General features: G+C 44.6%; 2 protein-coding genes and 1 non-coding gene across 5 annotated transcripts in view; 2 read left to right on the top strand and 1 right to left on the bottom strand.

Annotated features, from left to right (window-relative positions):
- Window positions 1–17021, bottom strand: part of Coq10b (coenzyme Q10B) — a 37027-nt gene extending 20006 nt beyond the window's left edge. The window contains exons 1-2 of one of the 2 annotated variants that reach the window (XM_008848292.3): window positions 16906–17021; window positions 11227–11377 (exon numbers count right to left, since the gene is read on the bottom strand). Coding sequence is in view for 1 of the 2 variants with exons in the window: in XM_008848291.3 (XP_008846513.1) it covers window positions 3714–3823 (110 nt within the window). In the remaining variant the exon portion in view is untranslated. Of the gene's footprint in view, window positions 1–3713; window positions 3921–11226; window positions 11378–16905 lie in introns of those variants that run through there. The other variant, XM_008848291.3, reaches the window with a different exon arrangement.
- LOC115066818 lies at window positions 11219–11380 on the top strand. The gene has a single exon (XR_003846260.1). It is a non-coding gene; the product is annotated as a U1 spliceosomal RNA (small nuclear RNA).
- Window positions 17022–17034: 13 nt separating the features above from the next.
- The window catches only part of Sf3b1 (splicing factor 3b subunit 1), a 49319-nt gene continuing 43046 nt past the window's right edge, over window positions 17035–23307 (top strand). The window contains exon 1 of one of the 2 annotated variants that reach the window (XM_008848288.3): window positions 17035–17174. In XM_008848288.3, coding sequence (XP_008846510.1) covers window positions 17147–17174 — 28 coding nt within the window. In that variant the 5' untranslated portion in view covers window positions 17035–17146. The remainder of the gene's footprint in view (window positions 17175–23307) is intronic. The other variant, XR_003846259.1, reaches the window with a different exon arrangement.

Below are 23307 nucleotides of genomic sequence, written 5' to 3'. Positions count from 1 at the left end.
CATCTTGGTTCAAGGCAAAATGCATAATGTAACTTGTGGTGAGATGCAGTTGCAGGAAGAAATGTGTGAGGCATTTTCAGAGGAAATGCCTTCTGTTAGTTCTATTGATCAGATAGCTACTACTTTAGCAAATACTCTTTCTGGTCTTTATCCTAGTGGATGGATTCAAAGTATATTACATAATTCTGGATTTTCTTTAATAACCTTGCTAATTGTTCTTTGCATACTGCTTATAGGAAGTTGATGTGTCTTTTAATGCCTGAACCAAGATGCTCGGAAACTCGGTGCTGAGATTCTCTTGTCTTCCCTACATTTTCAAAAGGAAAATCCGGATACAGTTAACAAAGAAAGGGGAATTGTTAAGGCCTAATCAATTCAGTTTGACCTGAAGTTTGGCAGAGGATACCAGATATGTTACACTCTTGTGGCTTGTCAAGGCTATTGTGTGTGCTCCTGCCCCTATGACTGGTAGTCAATGATGGGTAAGATCTTCTGGGAGAAAGTCAACCTAAGACAGGGAGTAGCTGCTTGAAGCTGTGTGCCGATGACAGGTAAGGCTTTGCTCTTGCAGAAGGCAACCTAAGACAGGCACGGTCCTTCTATCCTGGATGTGGCATATTCTGTGGTTATAATAAGAAAGGGGGAAATGTTGGGAGCTACTATTATTATGGGCACAGCCATTGCTGCATCAGGCTGTGGCAGCTTGCCTTAAGCATTGGAGAAAGAATGCTTCCACCTTAGGAGTTTCCCTGCTCTCTGCTTCTGTGGTCTGAGTTGACAGGCTATGCTTCCCTGATTAATTGGCAGTCTTGGAAACATAACTAAAGAGTTCTGTTTCAGTTTATGGGCACCGGAGTTTCTCGGCACCGTTAGCTTGGTTTCTATGTAGAAATAATGAATTATACTAGTTGCTAAGAAAAATCACAAACAGTACGCCTTATATCTAAGATATTATAAATATTATGCAACTGAATCTTGGATACTGTAAACGTTGTGTGAGTTTCGGTTGGTGAAGTAATGTATTCTTGGTGGTAACATAATGTATCCTTGGTTATTCCTTGGTTACTTTCTGTTTAGTGATGTATCTTTAGTTATTCCTTGGTTACTCCAGATCTGATTCCTATATAAGCTTGGTTTGGTTCACAATAAACATGCACTGGTACACAAGCCTCTGCATCTCCTGTGTCCTGATTTCTATCCGTCGGGGTCCCCAAGCCCTTCAGGCTTGAACTGTGGTCACTGCACCATGACAATTAACAAATACTGAAGAACAGTATTAGGAAATACTACTATGAACTAGGGCTGGAGAAATGGCACAACAGTTGGGCGCACTGGCTGCTCTTGCAGAAGACCGGGGTTCAATTCCAAGCACCCATATGGCAGCTAACAGCCATCTATAACTCCAGTTCCAGGGGATCCCATGCCCTCTTCTGAACTCTGAGCACTGCATGACACAGGTGTACTTGTATATACACTCATAAAAGAATACACTTAAAAAAAGAAAAGAACGCTATGAACCCTGTGAGCTACAGTAACAATTTAACAGGCAAGCTGTGCTCACTGGTGTAATAGTGACAAGACTATTATGGGGGTAATAAACTGTTTTCTGACTGGATTTGAGGCCCACTCCACAGGAGGAAACTCATGCCTGATACTGGTACTGGTCAAGAGCACTGGCTGCTCTTGCAGAGGGCCCAGGTTTGATTCCCAGCACCCATATGGTGGCTAACAACCATCTGTAACTCCAGTTCTAGGGAATCCAGCACTCTCTTCTAACCTCCACAAGCACTGTATGACATGGGTACACTTACATATATGGAGACAATACACTCATACACAAAAAAATATAATAAATATTTGTTGCATATAGTTTGTACATAAAATTTCTTGAAGGATTATCACTCTAAATGATTATCACTCCAGATAGCTGCTCATACCAGTAATCCTAGCAAGTAGGAAGCTAAAGCAGAAGGACTACTATGAGTTTTGAGGCCAGATGGGGCTACAAACAAGTTTCTGGCCAGTTTGGGCTACACAGCAAGACCCCCCGCATCTTAAAAACATTTTTGTTCTGGGTGTGGTGGTGCACACCTTTGATCCCAGGACTCCAGAGGTAGAGGCAGGTGGATCTCTCTGGTCTATGCAGTAAATTCCAGGCCAGGTGGGGCTATAGGGAGACCCTGTCTCAAAAAGACCAAAAAAAAAAAAAAAAGAATTTTTTTTTTTTGGATACTGTTTTGGTATTTTGTCTTTGAGATCAGGTCTCTCAATGTTTCCCAGGCTAGCTTGGAGTTCCTGAGCTCAAGTGATCCTCCTCTCTCAGCTTCCAAAGTAGCTGGGCCCATAAGCAGCAAACCAACATTTAATGAGTAATATAAGTAGACCTGAAGTATGACAGGATTAGGGCTGGAGAGATGGCTCAGCGATTAAGAGCACTTGCTGCTCTTGCAAAGGACCCAGGTCCTTTGCAAGGTATGCCCTGCTTGGAAAACTATCTTTCCAGGCTATTTCCTTTACTAAAAATAAATGCTATCTGATTTCCTTTGAGTTAATTTAATGTTTGTCTAAGAGGATTTGGAGGTAGAGCACCCTTGATACTTTTAAAATTCTTCATTGAATCTAACTGACCTGGGGACTCGGCAAGATTCGTGCTTTCACTTTCCACCCACGTACTGTATACATATCAAGTTGTTACAAATACTAATTTAACTTTTTAAAAATATTGTATTATTTTTATTTTATGTGTATGAGTATATTGCCTGCATGTATATGAGTGCACCCGTGTCGTGCAATGCTGCGGAGGTCAGAAGAGGGTGCTGGGAATCGAACCCAGGTCCTCTGCAAGAGCAGTCAGTGCTCTTAACCGCTGAGCCATCTCTCCAGCCCCTAATTTTACATTTTATGTTGTCTTGAGACAGGTTCACTTGGTAGTCCAGGCAGACCTCAACTCTGGTTGGCCTAGAACTCACAGCTTTCGGAGTGCTAGGATTACAGATATGAACTATCATGCCCAGCAAATTTATTTGGGATTTTGGTTTTTGTTTTGAGCCAGGGTCTCACTCTGTAGCCCTAGCTAGGCTGGAATTCACAGAGATAGCCTGTCTCTGCCTCCGGAGTGCCAAGATTAAAGGCGTGTACCATCACGCCAGGCCAAATTTTAACTTTTGAGAACAATTATTACAATGGCATTCGTAATAGAATACGAAGTAGCAAAAGTATATTCAGTATTCTTCATATTTTCATTCCCAATCGCGACCAGAAACCAATCAGGAAAACCGGAGGCAGAGCCTGGTTCAAGGTTACAGGATCTCTAAGTTACAGTGAAGTGAAAAAAATCAACAGGTCCTTTTGGCTGGCTGCACTTAATTTTGTAAGTACCAAATGGCCGGGGTCGAAGAATTCCAAGGCATGGGGAAGCGTCTGGCCAGCTGGCACCAGGGACACGAAAGGCGGTTCAACCACAGGCCACGAACTCGCATGGTCCCGGGAGCCCGCGTCCCCTCGGCGCAAACTTAAACCTCTCCGACCGGCTCAGGCCGGTGACAACAGACCGGAAGAGGCCGGAGCGATTGCCCGGCTGCTTATCAGCGGCTCTCACCGCCACCTCGCCGCTGAGTCACCCCGAAAACCCAGGGCACCGGCAGCCGGAGCTCAGCCAAGCGCCGTCGGCGCCCCTCCCCGCAGGCCCTCAAGCCGAGACCCACACTCGCTACCTGACATTACGCGAAGGCCCCCGCGCCGGGGCTGCGGCCACCGAGGTCGACTTCGGTCGGCACCCCGACGCCACCTTTGCCAGCACCCTCTGACCAGTCCGAGCTGCCATGATCACCTTTCTGAAGCCGGTAGCCACCGCCGGCGCCACCCTCAGGCCGCCGGGCTACCTGGCTCAGGCGCCTCTCAGCCAATCCGCTGGCCTTGTGGGCGACGGAACACGCTCCCTCTTCCCTGACGACATCATATGACGCACGCTCCCAGTGTCACCACCCTCTAGCCAACCAATCAGACGGGCGCGGGGTCTCCAGGACACACACCCCCATCCCTGAGAGGCCCAGCGCTCCTGCCACGCGCCTGCGCACTTAAGTAATCCCGGCGGCGCACTGTTGCCACACCTACACCGCGGTTTTCTAAGGGAGCTGCTTCGGGTCTTGAGGCTCCACACTTGAGCCCCGCCTATGGCGGGAGGGAAGTCCAGGATCCGGGTAATTACGTGTGTCCAACCCCGGAGTGCTGAGCCCCGCCTGCTCTCTGCCGTCTAATACTGTTGCCTGCTCTGCTGACCCCGGGGTTCCGTGTCAACTCAGGGTAATGCCATCCGGGAACAGGCCTCCAGGGATCTCGCAGTTCTAGCCGCCCTCCTCCAGTGTGACCAACACTTGATTGGGTGTTGGTTCATGGTTTGGATTTCCTCTACTCCATAGAGCAACGACTTTAATTCACTCGTTTCGGGAATCGATCAGATCCAGACTAATTTTTTTTTTTTTTTGGTCTTTTTTTGAGACAGGGTCTTCCAGTAGCCCCAGCTGGCCTGGAATTCAGTATGTACACCAGGCTGGCCTTGAACTCACAACGATCCGCCTGCCTGCCTCTGCCTCCCGAGTGCTGGGATTAAAGGCGTGCGTCACCACGCCCACCTCAGACTAATTTTTATTTGTTCCCAAATCCTTATTTAACACTTGTAGCCGGTAGCTTGATGTAAAGGAATGGTCACATACGCCTTTAATCCCAGCACTCGGGAGGCAGAGGCAGGTGGATCGCTGAGTTCAAGGCCAGCGTGGTCTACATAGCGAGTTCTAGGTCAGTTGGGACTATAGGGAGACCCTGTCTCAAAAAGACCAAATAAGGGCCGGGTGTGGTGACGCCGGCTTTTAGTCCCAGCACTCGGGAGGCAGAGGCAGGCGGATCTCTGTGAGTTCTAGGCCAGCCTGGTCTACATAGTGAATTCCAGGCCAGCTGGGGCTACAGGGAGACCCTGTCTCAAAAAGACCCAAAACAAAACAAAAGACCAAATAAATGAATGAATGAATAAATAAATAAATATAAGGGGCTGGAGAGATGGCTCAGTGGTTAAGAGGATGTACTGCTCTTGCAGAGGACCTGAGCTCTATTCCCAGCACCCACATCTGGTGGCTCACACCACCTAACTCCAGCTCCAGGGGATCCCACACCTGCGAGGACACCTGCACTCACATGCACATACCCATCACATACATATAGTTAAAAATAATTCTTTTTCTGAATTTAAATAAAGATAAGGTAGGGTAAGCAGGAGAGGGTAGTAAGGTGGAATGGTATTTTATATTTGTTTATTCTGTTACATACAGGGTCTCCCTTTGGCCAGACTGACTTTGAACTCCTGGGTTCAAGGGATCCTCCTGTTTTCAGCCTGCCAAGTAGCTGGAACTATAGATGACTGCTATTTTATGTAGGGTGGTCAGGTAGGCCTCTGAGAAAATGATACTAAAGGCCTAAAAATGAAGTGTGGGGGTAAACTATGATGAATTGAGAAGAAATTATTAGGAAAAACAAATGTAGACCCCAGACAGGAACAATCCTGTTGTGCCTTAGGAAGAGCAAAGGGTTTGAAGCACATTGAGTAGACAATGAGCTCAGAGGCCGAGGGTGGAAAGGGGGATCTCATGGTTCAGAGGCCAGAATCCCATCTTACAATTCTCCTTTAGCTGTTTTCTGCCACACACCACACACTATGACTCATACAGACTTGCTTCTAGATCCTCCAGGTGAGATGGGCCAGCAGGTAAAGGCACTTGCTGCCAAGGCTGATAACCTGACTTTAGTCGCCTAAACCCATGTGGTGGAAGGTGGGAACCAGTTCCCCAAACTCATGAACACGAATGAACACACACACACACACACACACACACACACACACACACACACGAGAAATGTAAGAAAAAGGAAAAAAAATGTTTACTGCCTTCACTGTCCTCTTTTCTTAGAAGATCCTGTTTTCTATCCTCTCTTTCAACTCTATCCCTTTTACCTAACCTTTCTTTTATTACCATTTTTATTTTATGTGTATGAGTGCATTGCCTGCATGTATATGAGTGCACACGTGTTGTGCAATGCCGCGAAGATCAGAAGAGGGCTTCAGATTCCCCTGGAACTGGAGTTAAGGACGGTTCATAGCCACCATGTGGGGGCTGGGAATCAAATCTTGGTCCTCTGTAAGAGCAGTCAGTGCTCTTAACCACTGAGCCATCTCTCCAGCCCCTTGCCTAACCTTTTACCCCACCCATCCTGTAACACTGACCCAGTGTCACACCACTGTATTTATCTGTTTGTTTTGTCATAACAGAATACCTGGACTAGCAGTTTGAAATCAGTGGTAAAGTGCTAGTCTAGCATGCAGGAAGCCCTGGGTTTGATTCCTAGTACTCTGTCTCTCCACTCCACTCAAAAATAACAATATCTGAAGCTAGGTAATTAACAAAGGCAAGATGTCTATTTGGCTCTGCATCCTGGTGGCTAGAAAGTCTAAAAGGCATGCTGCCCCTGGCTACATTCTAACGTGAAAAAGCTGGTACATGTAGAGAGAAGCATCACATTGTCATTCTCTAGAATGACTGTCCACTTTGTTTTATTGTTTTTATTGTTTTTGGTTTTTTTGAGACAGAGTCCCCTGTAGCCCCAGCTGGCCTAGAACTCACTATGTAGACTAGGCTGGTCTTGATCTCATGGAGAGTGCTGAAATTAAAGGCAGGTGCTACATCAGGCTCCACCTTTTTTTAAAAAAAATTTTTTTTTTTTTTGGTCTTTTTGAGACAGGGTCTCCCTGTAGACCCAGCTGGCCTGGAACTCGCCATGTAGACCAGGCTGGCCTCAAACTCACAGAGATCCACCTGCCTCTGTCTCCCAAGCACTGGGATTAAAGGCATGCACCACCAAACCCAGTCTCCACCTTGTTTTTTGAGACAAGCTCTCTCACTGGCTTGAAGCTTGCCAGGTAGGCTAGCCAGTGAGTCCCAAGGACTCACCTGTCCCCCACCTCCCCCAGGGTTGGAATTATACGTGCATGCTGCCAAGCCTGAGTTCTATTGTTGTTACTGCTGCTGCTGTTGTAGTTTTGTGTGAGTTCTGGGAATGGACTCAGTTCTTCATGCTTATACTGCAAACATTTTACCAGTTGAGTTATCTTACCTGCCTTTGAACTTACTGCCTAGCCAAGGATGACCTTGAACTCCTGATCTTCCTACCTCTACCAGCTAAGTGCTGGGATTAAAGGTACATACTATCATATATCCAGTTCCTGTGGTGCTGGGGACTGAGCTCAGGGCTTCTTGCATGCTAGGCAAGCATACTCCAACCGAGCCACATCTCCAGCCCAATAACTCACTCTTGAAAGAGCCATCTGGCTCCTGTGAGACCTAACCTACTTTATAAAACTGTAGCTTTGGGGAAGGCGAGGCAGTAGGATCAGGTGTTTGAGATGCTATTTAAAAAATTTTAAATGCCAGTGAGATGATTCAGCAGGTAAAGGTGCTTGCCACCAAACTTGACAACCTGATTAAGATTCCTAGGAACTACATGGTTGAAGGAGAGAACTGACTCCTACAAGCTGTCTTCTGACTTCCAGAAGAGGGCCTTGGTGTGTGTGTGCACACACAAATACACACATGCACACATACCAATAAATACACATGTCCACAAACAAGTAAATGTAAAAATTTTAATGTCAAGGGGTAGGTAGAGATGGCTCAGCGGTTAACACTGACTGTTCTTGCAGAAGACCTGGGTTTGAATCCCAGCACCCACATGGCAGCTAACAACTGTCCGTAACTGCAGTCCCAGGGGATCCGACAGCCTCTTCTGACCTCCACGGGCATTGCACGACATGGGTGCACTTACCTACATGCAGGCAATACACGGATACACATAAAATAAAATAAATTTTTTTGCTCAGGAAATTGTTTGAGTATGTTAAAGCTTTAATGAAATGCTTCTTCTAAAAAATGAAAAAATATATATAAATAAATAAAATTTTTTAAAAAGTTAAAAAAAATTTTAATGACAGCTGCCACAGAGTTTCTGTTTGGAATAGTACTGACAACAGTTGTTCAAGTGTCAGAATACAATTAGGGCCACTACATTCTGCATTTAAAAATGGTTGAATTGAGTGTTTAGTCCTAATTGCAAAAGAAGCAACAAGCACACTTATTTAGGGTTTGTGTGAGGCCCTGGGTTTGAGCCCCCCCCCCCAAAAAAAAGATTAAAATGGTTGGGACTTGATGGCACATGCCTGTAATCACAACACCAGAGAGGCTGAGGGAGGAGATTTTGATTTCAAGGCCAGCTGGTATAACAAAGGAAGCTACTACAAAACAAAAACTGCCCATCTCTAAAGCAGGTGCTCTGAGGAAGTGCTCATGCAAATTCTTACTGAAGCCTAACTGAAGGACATCTCTTCTTGAAAATTCCCTTTAAAATGGGCTGGAGGGCTGAAAAGATGCCATGCAGTTAAGAGCACTTACTGCTCTTGTAGAGAACCTGAGTTCCAATCCCAATGTCTACCTGCATTAGGTGACTCAAAACAGCCTGTAACTTTGGTTCCAAGGAATTAGACACCCTCTTCTAGTCTCAGAGAGGTAGAGGCAGGTGGATCTCTGTGAGTTCCAGGCTCTGATGGTCTACATGGTGAGCCACTATCTCTAAGCAATCAAAAAATGGACTAAAAGTTGTTTGTTCTTGCAGTGCTAGAGATCAAATTGAAATCCTTTCTCATGCTAAGCAATCTCTCTACCAGTGAACTACATCCCTAACCCTGGTGGAGGCTTTTTGTTACAACTGAAAGGGAGTTCAGTTTCTTCCTCTCTCCAATCCTGCTTCCTTTACTTGCTCACTGGCAGTGTTCCCACAGATGTCTACATGCAAATCTCTACTTCAAAGGCTAGTTCACAGGGAACCCAACATGTGACCATTGGGTTCCAGGAGTGACCCAAGAAAATAGACTCTAAAATGAAATTTTTTTGTTGTGGTTTTGGTTTTTTGAGAGACTCAATGTGTAGCCACAGCTGGCTTGTAACTTGCATTGTAGACCAGGCTGGCCTCAAGTACACAGAGATCCACCTGCCTCTGTCTGCCAAGTGCTGGAATTAAAGAACAGCATGTACCACCACACCAGGCTTTGTTGTTGTTGTTGTTGTTGTTTTCTTCTTTTTGAGACAGTCAAGGCTGGCCCCAACTCACTATGTAGCCATGTAGCCAAGACTGTCCTTGAACTCCTGTTCCTCCTGCCTTCATCTACCAAGTGCTGGGATTACAGACAGACATGTACCACTACACCTGGCTTAAAATGAAATGTTTACATCTGTGTAAACATTTGCCATTTGGCTGGCAATGGTTAGTGAAGCACTAATAGCCTCTACTGAGCTCCTGGGAAAGACAAGAAAGGCTGGGAGTGAGTAATCACTAATTAAAACTTAAGTGGAAAAGCTTGAGGGCATCCTTTACAGTATATAAATAGAGTCTCATTTCCTGCCCCAGAGACCAGAAGAGGCTTCAGGTTAGGTCCAGGACTTATGTGTCACATAGCTTACATGGTGGGGAAACACAGCTGCAGCATATCAAAAAATTGTCCTGATTGTGAAGGACTGTGATCCTGGAAATGGACACAGACATCTTAGATTCCTGAATCCTCTGAGATTAGAGAAGCAGCCTAATCTTTTTTGTTAAGAAGTTTGTGTTCAGCTGGGTCTGTTACACACCTTGATCTGGTAGATCAAGGTCAGCCTGGTCTACATAGCTAGTTCCATGCCCTGTCTCTAAAAACAAACAGCAAATCTCCTGCTCTCTGTCTTTACCTGAAGATGCAGAAACCTCTGCCTTTTAAGACATGTGTCTCATTCAGAAACTTCCCTTACTTTCCCTCCTTGGCACTAGACCAACAACTAAGTTAAGTCATTCAGCACTTAGTCAAGAAAGTCCTGTTTCTGCTTGCTAAGAGGCAACTCAAAGAAAATGGAAGAAGCTGGGCATGGTGGCTCTGGCTCATGCCTTTAATCCCAGCACTTGGGAGGCAGCAGCAGGCAGATCTCAGTGAGTTCAAGGCCAGCCTGGTCTACATAGTGAGTTCCAGGCCAGCAGGGTCTACAGGAAGACCCTCTCTCAAAAAGACCAAATAAATAAATACAAAGACAAATACCTAGCCAGCAGGTACTATTTATACTATAGGTAGTCAACCAGGACATAAATGGCTGAGCAGTGGGACAAGAAGGGGTTAAACTCCAGCTAAGGGCTGGAGATGGCTCAGCAGTTAAGAACATGTACTTCTCTTGTAGAGGACCTGAGTCTGTTCCCAGCACTCACATCAGGCAGCTAACAGCTGCCTGTAACTCTAGCTCTAGGGAACCCAATGCCTTGGGTTCCGTAGAATATATGCAGTACACGCATGTACATACATGCAAAACACATACATAAAATAAAAATAAAAAATATATTCCTGGGCATGGTGGCACAAGCCTTTAATCCACTTGGGAGGCAGAGGCAGGTGGATCTCTGTGAGTTTGAGGCCAGCCTAGTCTACATAGGGAGTTCCAGGCCAGCCGGGACTACAAGGAGACCCTGTCTCAAAAAGACCGAAAAAAAAAAAAAAAAAAAAAAAAAAGTTGGGTCTGGAGAGATGGTTCATTGGCTAAGAATGCTGGCTGCTCTTTCAGAGGACCTAGGTTCAGTTCCCAGAAGCCACATGGCACCAACAACTGTCTGTAACTCCAGTTCCAGGGGATTTGACACCCTCTTCTGATTTCTGAGGACACTGCATAACATGGGTGCACCTATATATATGCAGGCAATACACTCATACACGTAAAATATATTTTTTAAAAAGGGTTGGAGAGATGGCTCGGTGGTTAAGAGTACTGGCTGCTCTTGGAGAGGATCTGAGTTCACTTTTCAGCACCCATATGGTGGCCAACAACTGTTCTTAACTCCAGTTCCAGGGGATCTGATGCCCTCTTCTGGCCTCCTCAGGCATTGCATGATATAAGTACACTTAACACATGCAGGCAAACACTCATATACATAAAATATAAATTACTTATAAGAAATACACAGCCAGACATGGTGATACACACCTGTAATCCCAGCATTTTGGAGGTGGAGGCAGGAGGATTGAATTCAAGGTCATCTTCATCTAAATAGTGAGTTGCTGGCCAGCCTGGGCTACATGAGACTATTTCAAAAACAAAAAAACAAAAACAAAAAACTTACCTGGCAAGGGAGATACCATGATCATGAAGGTGGTTTTCCCAGGGTGAGGTTTATCCACTGCACTCCGATGTGCTGACCCCTGCCATTTCCCCAAATGTGAGAAACTTGACCGTGTATTTGTGGTATTGTGGGACTGTGTTCATGCTCTCCCCTGAAAGTAAAAAATTTAAAAAAAAATTAAAGCAACAAAACAACAAAAAGGATAGGGGACCTTATTCAAGCTCTTTGCAGGAGTAAAACAAGCAAACACACCAAAAAGGAGATTTAAAAATCTGCATGTAGGACAGTGGAAGAAAACTGGACTCAACTAGACAAGTAGGGGCAGTCCACTGACAGTAACTACAGCTCATCATAGCATGTCATTCCTGTTCCTATTTTGGACCCTTGGGGACTTTTCAAGTATCTTTTAGGCAACTGCATTTGTGGTGAGCAAGAGGGTACAGATTTTTGGAGTTTTCAAACTCCAGAACTCCACATTAGGGGAAAGAGTGAGGAAAACTTGAGATAAAAACAAAACAAAATGGGCTGGTGGAAGGAGAAACCATCTCCACAAAGTCGTCCTCTGACTTCCATACATGTGCTATGGCACTCATGCTGTCCACTCACATATCTCTCTCTCACACACACAAAATAATAATAATAAATAATAATAGAACTTAAAAACAAAACAAAGGGGCTGGAGAGATGCTTGATTGTTAAGAAACTTCGTGTTTTTCCAGAGGACCTAAGTTCAGTTCCAGCACCCTCATCAGGTGGCTCACAACCACATGTAACCCTAGGTCTGGGGGATCTAATGCTCCTTGGGCACCTACCCTCACATGTGCAAATACACATACATAATTTAAAAATAAATTTTAAGGGGACTGGAGAGATGGCTCAGTGGTTAAGAGCACTGGCTGCTCTTACAGAGGACTGGGGTTGGATTCCCAGCACTCACATGGCAGCTAACAACTGCCCATAACTCCAGTTCCAGGGGAATCCAACACCCTCTTCTGATTCCACAAGCACTGCATGACATGGGTGTACTTACAAATATGCAGGCAGTATAATCATACACGCAAATAAAAATAAAATATTAAAAATAAAATAAATCTTAAAAAAAACACAAAACCACCCTCCAGTCTGAGTGACTTGCTGATTTCTGAGTGTCTTGTAAGTGTCTATGCTTTCTTTCAATAAACCCTTATGCTGGGCCTGGTGGCACACAACTTTAATCCTAGCCCTTGGGAGGCAGAGGCAGGTGGATCTCTGTGAATTCAAGGCCTGCCTGGTCTACAGAGCAAGTTCCAGGCCAGCTAGGGCTACAGGGTGACTCTGTCTCAAAAAGACCAAAAACAAGGGGACTAGAGATGGCTCAAGCGGTTAAGAGCACTGCTCTTACAGAAGACTCAGGTTCAGTTCCCAGCACCCATATGGCATCTACGAACTGTCCTTAACTCCAGTTCCAGGGGAATCCGAAGCCTTCTGACTTCCATGGCATTGCACGACATGGGTGCACTCACATACATGCAGGCAATACACTCATACACATAAAAAAAAGACCAAAAACAAAAATAAAAACAAATCAATAATCTCTCATTTCTGCTACTATTCCTATGTCCCTTAAATTCTTTCCCGTGATAGCACAGTAACAGAAGAGAAACCTTTTCCCAGTATCAGGAAGAGGAGGAGAAAATAACTAAATTCTCAAGGTCTAGTGGCAGAGGACAGCCATGGCTAACATTGGCTAGAGCCTATCAATCTGGAACACCTATCTCATGGACTATCATAACAAGATCTGGAGAAATGGTGCCAGCACTGTAATAATGTTGCTCTTAGAACCTTGAGCTAGGGGTGTAGCTCAGTAGTACAATGCTTGCATAGAAACTTGGGAGACAGCAATGGCATGGATTAAGTGGAGTCAAGGTTGCAGTACTATGAAAGATGGTGGAAGGAGAAATCAAATGGCTCAGAGAAGTGGGCATGTTGTAGTAAATATCCTGTAGTAAAGCCACAAAACTTATCAGGTGACTCTCATAGGAAGGCTCGAGGACATTTGCCCATAACAAGGAATGTATGTGACCACAGCAATCACTAGACAAGGGCTGAAACTGGGTGAAGTGAATAAAGTTGTTGCCTTGGGTGCAGAATTCAAGCAAATGCCAAAAGGTCCAGTAACCAAAATAAACTATTGTAATGTGATTTAAAATAAAGCTTTTGAGTGGTTTTTTTCCCCAGCTTACTAACCCACTTCTAACTTTCAGGACTACCTTTTTCTTTCTTAATAAACTGCCTCTATTTCTGTAAATGGTGGTGATGATGATGATGGTGGTGACAATAATGATGATAGGGGCTGAGAGATGGCTCAGTGGTTAAGAGTGATTGGTGCATAGTATGAAGACTGGAGTTTGGATCCCAGTGCTCACGCAAAAAGCTGGGCATCCAGAGTGGAGAAAGAATTGTAAGAGTTTACTGGCTTCCAGCCTAACTGAGAAAACATGAGCCCCAGGTTCAGTAAAAGACCCTGACTCAAAGGAACTGGTAGAGAGTGACAGAAGACACTTGATGCCCTCTTTTGGCCTCTGCGTGAATACCCATTCACACAAATACATGTGCTGACACACACACACACATACACACACACACACACACACACACACACACACACTAAAGCAAATGTAATTTTAAAAATGATGCAAAATTACATAAGATTAATGCAGAAAAATTCACATGAACAAGATTGTTCTAGTTTCTTTCTCCATTGCTGTGACAAAACACTCTGACCAATACCAACTTGGGGAGGAAAGGCTTTATTCAGCTTACATCTCTTGGGTCACAGTTCATTAGGGAGCCCAAGGTAGGAACTCAGGACAGGAACCTAGAAGGAGCTGGAGCACAGGCCATGGAGGATCACTGCTTACTGACTTGCCCTCCGGCCCCTGCTCAGCCTGCTTTCTTATGCAACATAGGCCCACCTGCCCAGGGGTGGTACTGCCCACAGTGGGCTGGGCCCTCCCACATCACTCAACAATCAAGGAGATATTCCACAGACATGGCCACAGGCCAATCCAATGGAGGCAATTCCCCAATTGAGGCTCCTTCAATGCAGGTGTGTCAAGTTGACACTAAAGCTATCCAGCACAAGGATATAAATTTTAAAAATAAGCCATGTATGGTGGTGCATGCCTTTAATCCCAGCACTTGGGAAGCAGAGGCAGGAGAATCTCTGTGAGATTGAAGCCAGCCTGGTCTATATACCCAGTTCCAGGCCAGTTGGGGCTACAGGAAGACCTTGTCTCAAAAAACCAAAAAAAAAAAAAAAAAAAGTCAGAATCAATATTAATGATTTTTTTTAGCCTCAGATTCCTCTGATACAGATCAGCATAACACTCTTAGTGATGAGAGCTGCTTTTTTACAGATCATAGATGAAAGGAGCAGGTGTACTTACAGAGTTGAGCTTTCTGGTGAGAGCTACTAGATATGGTGTGGATCTTAAATGTCCCCCAAAAGCCCATGACTTACAAGTTTGGTCCCCAACCCATGGTAATATCAAACGTGATTTTAGTATTTATTTATTTATTCAATTTTCCTTGAAACCAATTATGGACTTTGAGCACATCAACAAAAACCGTCATAGCAGGGGCTGGAGAAATGGCTCAGCGGTTAAGAACACTGGCTGTTCTTGCAGAAGATCTGGGTTTGAATTCCAGCACCCACGTGGCAGCTAACAACTGTTCATAATCCAGTTCCAGGGGATCTGACAGCCTCTTCTGTCCTCGGTGGACATTGCACGACATGGGTGCACTTACCTACATGCAGGGAATACATGCATATACATAAAATAAAAATATTTTAAAAAACTTCATAGCAACACCCAGATTAGCATTTATTTGAATAACTGAGGATACAACCTAGTTGATGTATCAGAAGACTGTCATAGCAGTCCAAGCATTAATGCTTCTTAGGCCACAGCCATCTTAGTTGAGATATCTATTCAGACCTATATGTGCTCTGAATCTATATATTTCACTGTTGTGAATCAATCATCTCAGCTGACTTTTCTCTGTTCCCTCCCTCCCTCCTTTCCTTCCTTCCCTTCCTTTCCCTTTCCACACTCTTCCAACTCAGCTACATCTCCAAGCTGAGGCTGCTTAAAAATACAACAGATTTTGAACTTCTGAGTTAAGTGAGTGTATGATGACAGACCACTGTTCAGGAGAACACAAGTGCAGAGTCCCACCACATAGACTGGCCTTTAGGGTTGTATCTACAAGAGTAATTTGTGTAACCTACAGTTAGCATTTAACATTCCATAAAGTTATTGTATTTTGCTTTTTGTCTAGAAATTTAGGTATGCTTACTACTTTATACTATGTTTGTAAAAAAATCTTTTAGTACATTGATTTATGTGTGTGTGTTTGTGTGCATTCATGCCACAGTACCTGTGTGGAGGTCAGAGGACAACTTGTAGGAATCAGTTTCAGGTCTTTCCTTCCATCATGTGGGTCCCAGGGATTAGAAACTCAGGCCATCAGCCTCAGCAGCAAGCACATTTACCTACTAAGCCACCTCCCTGGTATTATATTTTTTTGAAACTAGGAAGTCAGCTTCCAACAGCCTTTGATAAGAAAAGGAAGGTTGGGGTGGAGGAGAGGCTCAACTGGTAAAGGCACTTGCTGCCAAGCCTGACAACCTGAGTCTGTCCCCAGGACCTACATGGTAGAAAGGGAGAACAGAGGACAGCAAGTTGTCCTGACTTCCACAGGCCTATGCACCCCACCCCCAACTAAATAAGGTACTGATTTTTAAATTCCAGACTTAAGAGTTAGGGATACAAAGCAGTGCATGGAGGTGTATGCCTATAATCGCTTTTTTTTTTGGGGGGTGGGGGGTGGGGTGGGGTGGTGGTGGTGTTAGAGATGGAAGGCTCAGGAATTCAAGATCATCTGCTACACAGGGAGTTTGAATTCAGTCAGGGCTACAGAAGACGCTGTCTACCCCCCAACACCCTCAATCCCTTACCCCCAAAGAGTTGGGATACAACTCAATTGATAGTGCTTGCTTGGCATGTCCATAGGTTCAACCCTTAGTTGTGGAAAAAAAAAAAGTTATGGTTTGGGAATAACATTTAGAATTTATGAGGTATTACATACACCAAAGTGAATCCCTTTTTAATTAAAATATTTTAAATTATGTGTGTGGGAGTGTGTATATGCACATGAATGCAGGTGCCCTTGGAGGCCAGAAGAGGGCACAGGATCCCCTAGAGCTGAAGTTAACAGGCCGTTTTGAGTCATCTGATCTGGGTGCTGGGAACTGAACTTGGTCCCCCTGCAAGGACAGCACATTTCCTTCCACAGAGCCTTTTCTCCAGCCCCCAAGTGAATTCTGACGTCAATGTTTTGCTAAGACCTCATTAAACTAAAAGGGTGCGTTTATCCCAGGGCTACTAATTATGACCTTGAATAATTTATATAACCCTCCGCTCTAGTTTTTCCTTGTTTTGTTTGTTTTGGTTTTTGAGACAGGCCTCCTGTAACTGGTTACACAGCAGAGGCTGACCTTGAACCCCTGATCCTCTTGCCCCACCTCCCAAGTGCTCGGTTACTGGGGTGCATCCCCACGCCTGGTTCTGGCGTTAGTTAACTGCTTCTGTAGAATCCACTTCTTCAGAGAGAACCATTCGCTAACGAACTTACCATCAGTTGCTTTCTTCCCTTCCTACGGAAGCCGCCCCTAGGCCAGCCCTGGCCCCTCCCACGCCCATCATGCACTTCGCGGTTCCTTCGAGGTGGCAGCTGGGTCACGTGCTGTGGAGCCGCGTGCGCGTTCTCGTGTGCGCATGCTCAGAGCGTAGCCCCGCTATTTTTCTGGGTGGCGGCGGCCGCGAGCGGAAGTCCTTGGGAGCTCCAGTTCCGTCTGTGTGTTCGAGTGGACAAAATGGCGAAGATCGCCAAGACTCACGAAGGTAAGCGGCCTTTGGGGTTCTACGCGCCTCCTTGGCTGCCGGCCGGCTACGGCCTCCCCTCCTGGCTTTCGGCGTCTTCGCGCGGCTCCTCTGGTCCGGCCGAGTCCGCGCGGGGCCGGCTCCTCTCCTCGGCTCCTCGGCGTAGGCCGCTGCCCGCGTAATGGCGTCCTGCTCGCACTTTCGGTCGGGCGCTTTGTTTCGCGCTGGATGTGCTGCTTCAGAGTGGATCCTCGGGCTCCGAGGGACTCGCTTGAGTAGCGTGCGACGGAGGACTCCCGGGCAAGGGAGCGGGGAGGCGGGCGTGGGAGGGAGGTCTGTCTGCCCCGTTCCCCCTCCCCGGGAGCTGTCGTTGGCATAGTTTGCACCCGGGAGTCCGAAAAGCCCAGAAATAAGGTAGCGGCATTCGGGCTGTGCTAAATGGAGTTGGCTTCCTTTAAGGCCCGTTACTCCTTAACCTTGGCGCTACTGGCGTCTCCAGGCGGCCAGGTTACGTGGTGGTGGTGGTGATGGTTCTTGCAGGATATGATTTGGGTAGTTGACGCCTTTAATTACTTCTAGTGTTTATCTTTTTCTTTGGGAGTTGATTATTGGAGGACCAGGCAGAAGAGAGAAAAGGAGATTCTTGTCAGTGATATGATTTCAGGATAGATGATCATTTTTATGGTGTACAGAGTAAACACAGGTAGGAACCGCATGGAAATTGCAGTCCGTAAGAAAGTAACCAGAGAAGACGGGAGATGGGAGGTGTGAAGTTGGAACCACATTTCTTGGTTTCTGACTTAGAATCCAAAATTTACACTGACAACGAGGCTTCCGAGAGAGTGATTTATCGCGACCTCTCTAGGTATGTGGCTTGGTATTATGAGAGAGGTAGCAAATTAAGGCTATCAGAAACTTTATAGTTTGATAGGCGAACAGATGTGTGTGAATCCTAATTCTCTTAGGGGATCAAAGAATTGGTTATACAGATTAAAGGCAACAGGTTCTGGGAAGCTTGGTAACGGAGTGCTTATTTTGAGATGTGACGCGTGCGTTGATCTAAAAGGATCAATCAGTTTTAAATTAGGGGAAGACGTCTGAGCCTGAGGGAACATCTTGTATCAAGGCAGTGAGTCGCGAAAGTAGTGCAGGAAGAGGGGGTGCAAGGAGGGAATTTGTAGATGAATTTAGAGAGGTTGGTTTAGGGCCATTGGAGGAACTGAAAGTACAGCACTTTTTTAAAGCGAGAAATGTTTTTGGCTTTATTTTTTGTTTTCACACTGTCACGTATCTTTTGCAAGATAATTAGAAAAAAATTTTTTGGGGGTCTTTTTTGAGACAGTGTCTCCCCACAGCCCCAGATGGCCCGGAACACACTGTGTAGGCCAGACTGGCCTTAACTCACAGAGATCTGCCTGTCTCTGCCTTCCAAGTGCTGGGATTAAAGGTGTGCACCACCACACCCAGTGGAAAAAAATTTTTTTTGAGACAGGGTCCTGTACTACCTTGCCCCACCCTTTCTCAGGCTAATAATTCCCATTGTTGAACCAAACTGAAGATTTTTCTTGCTATCCTTTCCAAACATTTCTCTTTCTGTTTGAGACAGTGCCTCATGTTGTCCGGGTTGACTTTGGACTTTTGATTCTCCCTAATGGTGGGATTATATACCTGAGCCATACGCCTGGTTTTTATGGTACTGGAGATTAAGCCCAAGAATCCACGTATGCTAGGCACCTGAGCTGTATTCCCTGCCTGCTTTTTAAGCATTTCTATTAGAATCAGCCCTCACAGAGCCTTTAACCAGTCTGATTTTTTTAAATTTTTCAAATTTTATTTATTATTTTTTATGTGTATGAATGTATTGCCTGCCTGTGTGTAAGTGCACCCGTGTCATGAAATGCCCAAGGAGGCCAGGGAGAGTGTTGGATCCCCTGGAACTGGAGTTACAGAGTGTTGGATCCCCTGGAACTGGAGTTACAGATGGTTGTTAGCTGCCCTGTGGGTGCTGGGAATTGAACCTGGGTCCTCTTCAAGAACAGTCCAAGTGAGCCATCTCTCCAGCTCCCAATCTGATTTGAGTTTGTTTGTTTCTTTTTTTTTTTTTTTTTTTTTTTTTTTTTTTTAATGTGTGTGTTGTGTGTGTGTTTGGGTGCCAAAAGAGGGTGTTGGGGGTGGAGTTTTAAGTCACCCAATATGGGTGCTGGGAGCCAAACATGTATTCTATGCAAGAGCAGCATGCATGTTCAATCACTGTGCCATCTCCAGCTCCTGCCACTAATTTCTTGAATTGGAAAAGTGAAGGTATCATAAAACCGAAAAAGGTTGCTCGGTAATTTTTTGCTCGAGAAATGTCTGGAATAGGTGTACTTTTGATTTGGCAGAATTTTCGTTGCTAGTGAAAAATAAAAAAAAGGTAAACTTGCTTAATCTTTAATTTTTTCTGTAGAATTAATTATTTTGGAATTGAATTAGTGTAGTGTCTTCTATAGGCTTTAGTAAAAAATTTACACTATCGATTTATTGGGACCTTGTTTAAAGAAAGTCGTGGATATACTTCCTCTTTTTCTGGGATGTCCTTTAAAAGTCTCATATTTGAGAAATACTCGCCTTACTAATTGCTTTTGGCTGGAAGAAATAGCTGTCACCTACAGTCCAGACCAAGGCACTAGCAGTAGTATGTAAAACATTGAAGAGAGTGCAAATTAAAAAGGACTGAAGAAGCATCAAGGGAGAAATGCTGTAGACTGGAGTCAGGGTATCTCAAGCATAGAAAGGAAACCAGGCACAGGAGTGCAGCAGTGAAGGCGCTTCAGCAGCTGACAGTTTGTGATATTCTGTTTAAGACTTTGGTCTCTTGGCCTTACTTTAAAGTAGAAAATAAACAGGTTAGATGCTTTCCATGTTTTATTGGTTTTTCTGGTGCTAGAGATTGAACCCAGGCCTTAATGGATGACAGTCAAGCCTGAGACACACCCCCAGCCCAGGAAATATATTTTCTTTTTCTTTTTTTTTTTTTTTGAGGCAGGGTGGCCTGGACTCCCTATGTAGACCAGGCTGCAGGCTGGCCTTGATCTAGCAGAGATCCACCTGTCTCTGCCTCCCGAACACTGGGGTTAAAGTGTGTGCAACTATACCCAGTGAAATCTTATTTTCTCAATAGCACCCCAAATTATTAATTCGTTATCACTGTTAATTAATAAGAATCTTTTGTACTCTTCTAGCGAAGGGTGTATTTTCCGATAGTTGAAAGTATGTCAGGAATCAGAATTCCTTTCCAGAACAAAAAAAATTGTTGGCATTTCAGTTGAATGACATTTTCTTGTACATCATTGGAGCAGATCTAATGATTAAAAAAATTTTTTTTTATGTTTAGAAGATTTTTCATTACCACCAACTAGCAACCAATCAACTGGGAAAAGGAAAAAAAAAGTTTTAAGAATTGAAAGCTAGCTGTGGTTGCACATACCTCTAATCCCATCACTCAGCAAGCAGAGACAGGAGTGGGCTACATTGTAAGACCTTGTCTCAAGAAATGAAAAACAAACAAACAAACAAACCATGAGACTCAGAACATTTAAGGTTTAAATACTAAGTAAAAGAGCTAAACAAACAGACCAGTTCTGTTTAACTGAATACTGCCTTGCAGAGAAGAGAGACTTTTTTCCAACTTTTTAAAATTGCTTGGTACCGAGGTTTTGGTTTCGGAGTGCAAATAGTCACTTGGCTTAAACAGAAATCCAGGGCCAATTTTATTTTGTGTGTGGGGCTGAGTGGTAAAATGGTGCACGAATGGAGTTCAGAAAACAGCTTACAGAAGTTGTTTCTCCTTCCATGTGGGTTCTGTGGATCAAGCTCAGGTTGTGAGGTTTGGTGGCAAGTGCCTTTACCCACTGAGCCATCTTACCAGTCCGAAATATTTATTTACACAGAAGGTGAGGAAGCACATCAGTCCTTAATAGTCTTTTTCAAATATTTTATTTATTTATTTATTTATTTATTTATTTATTTATTTTGAGACAGGGTCTCCCTGTAGCCCCAGCTGGCCTGGAACTCATTATGTAGATCAGGCTGGCCTTGAACTCACCCAGATCTGCCTGCTTCTGCCTCCTGAGTCCTGGGATTAAAGGTGTGGGTTGCCACACCAACTGCCAGTACTTTTATTTTTTAAATATTTTATGTGTATGAGTGTATTGCCTGCGTGTATGTAAGTGCACCAGTGTCATGCCAGTGCCCTAGGAGTTCAGAAGGGGGCGTCACATCCCCTGGAACTAGAGTTACAGACGGTTGTTAGGTGCCATGTGGCCGCTGAACCATCTCTCCAACCCCCAATACTTTGATTTAAAAATTTTTTTCATTTTATTTATTTTTATATTACGTGTATGAGTGTTTTGCCTGCATATGCTGGGATTAAAGGTGTGTGCCCACCACACCTGGCTAAAGTACTTCTTGAGTAAATATATTATCCAAATAAGGGACTAATTGCTGAAAATTTGGAAAAGTTCTGAAGAAGGAAAATGAACTGCCTGTATTAAGTGAAGGAAAAGATATTTTGGTTGCACAGTGAAGTGTATAATACGCATTTTTGGTAAAAAGTTCTCCTTTCTGTTTTTTTTGTTTGCCTTTTGAGACAGTACCTCACTGTATAGACCAGGGTGGCCTAGTACTCACAGATCTCCCTGCCTCTGCCTTTGAGTGCTGGGGTTAAAGGTTTGCATCACCTCACCACTAGAAGGTATTTTGTAGTGCTTGGGATTGAGCCCTTGGTCTTGCTTATGGTTTTTGTTTTGTTGTTGTTATTGGTTATTTCAAAAAACTTTTGTGACTGGGTTTCCTTGTAACTTAAGCTGGCCTGGAACTCGCTATGTAGACCAGGCTGGCCTTGAATTCACAGAGATCTACCTGCCTGTGCCTCCCAAGTGCTCGGACCAAAGATGTGCGCCACCACACCCAGCTTTTCTAGCACTTTCTACAAAAAAATAAATAAAAAAGAAAATAAATTGCCAGGCACTTGGGAGGCAGAGGCAGATGAATCTCTGTAAGTTCTAGGCCAGCCTGGTCTACATAGTGAGTTCCAGGCCAGCTGGGGCTTCAGGGAGACCCTGTCTCAAAAACACCAAAAATAAGTTTAAAGAAATTAAAAATAAGCCGGGTGTGGTGGCGCACACCTTTAATCCCAGCACTTGGGAGGCAGAGGCAGGCCTTGATCTTTGTGAGTTCAAGGCCAGCCTGGTCTACATAGGGAGTTCCAGGACAGCTGGGGCTACAAGGAGACCCTGTCTCAAAAAGACAAAAAACATTTTTTCTTTTAAATTAATATTTTTTAAAATTTTATGTGAATGAGTGTATTGCCTGCATGTAGATAAGTGCACCCACGTCGTGCAGTGCCCATGGAGGACAGAAGAGGACGTCCCCCTGGAACTGGAGTTAATGGACAGTTATCTGCCGTGTGGGTGCTGGGATTCGAACCCGGGTCTTCTGCAAGAACAACCAGTGTTCTTAACCGCTGAGCCGTCTCTCCAACCCCCCCAAATATTTTATTTTTAATTTGTGTTTATGAGTGTATTGCCTGCATGTATGTAAGTGCACCACATGCATGTATTGCCCACAGAAGCCAGATGAGGGGGTTGGATCCCCTGGAATTGGAGTTAATTGACAATTGTCAGCTGGGTTCTGGGAATTGAACCTGGGTCCTCTGGAAGACCAGCAAGCATTCTTAACTGCTGATCCAACTCCTCCAAACTTTTTTATAAAAAGAAATGAAAGTAGAGATAATAGAAGAATGAAAATAAGAGCATATCTTGCTCAAGTGAGGATATTCCTGCTATGCTTATCTGCTGTAATAGTTTAGAGGGATGAGATGCAGGGGAGATTTTATCTGTGGAGTTGGTACTCTAATGTTCTAAGGATTTTGAGTTCTGAAGTCTGGAGTGGTGACCATGTCTTTTTAATTAGGGAGGTAGAGGTAGGAGGAGCTTGTGAGCTGAGGATAGCTGGTCAACATAGTGTGTTCCAGGCCAGCCAGGGCTACAAAGTGAGACCTTATCTCAAAAAGCCCCCCCGCCCCCCCCCAAAATTAAGTTCTAAAAGATGGGTGACTAAGTATCACAGTAAGCTCATTCTCCTTAATTCTTTAGACCCACTTCTTATATAGTCC

This window comes from Nannospalax galili, unplaced genomic scaffold (genome assembly GCF_000622305.1).
Source record: "Nannospalax galili isolate Female #2095 unplaced genomic scaffold, S.galili_v1.0 scaffold1024, whole genome shotgun sequence".
Taxonomy (NCBI): domain Eukaryota; kingdom Metazoa; phylum Chordata; class Mammalia; order Rodentia; family Spalacidae; genus Nannospalax; species Nannospalax galili.
This window is presented reverse-complemented; position numbering and strand designations above follow the sequence as displayed.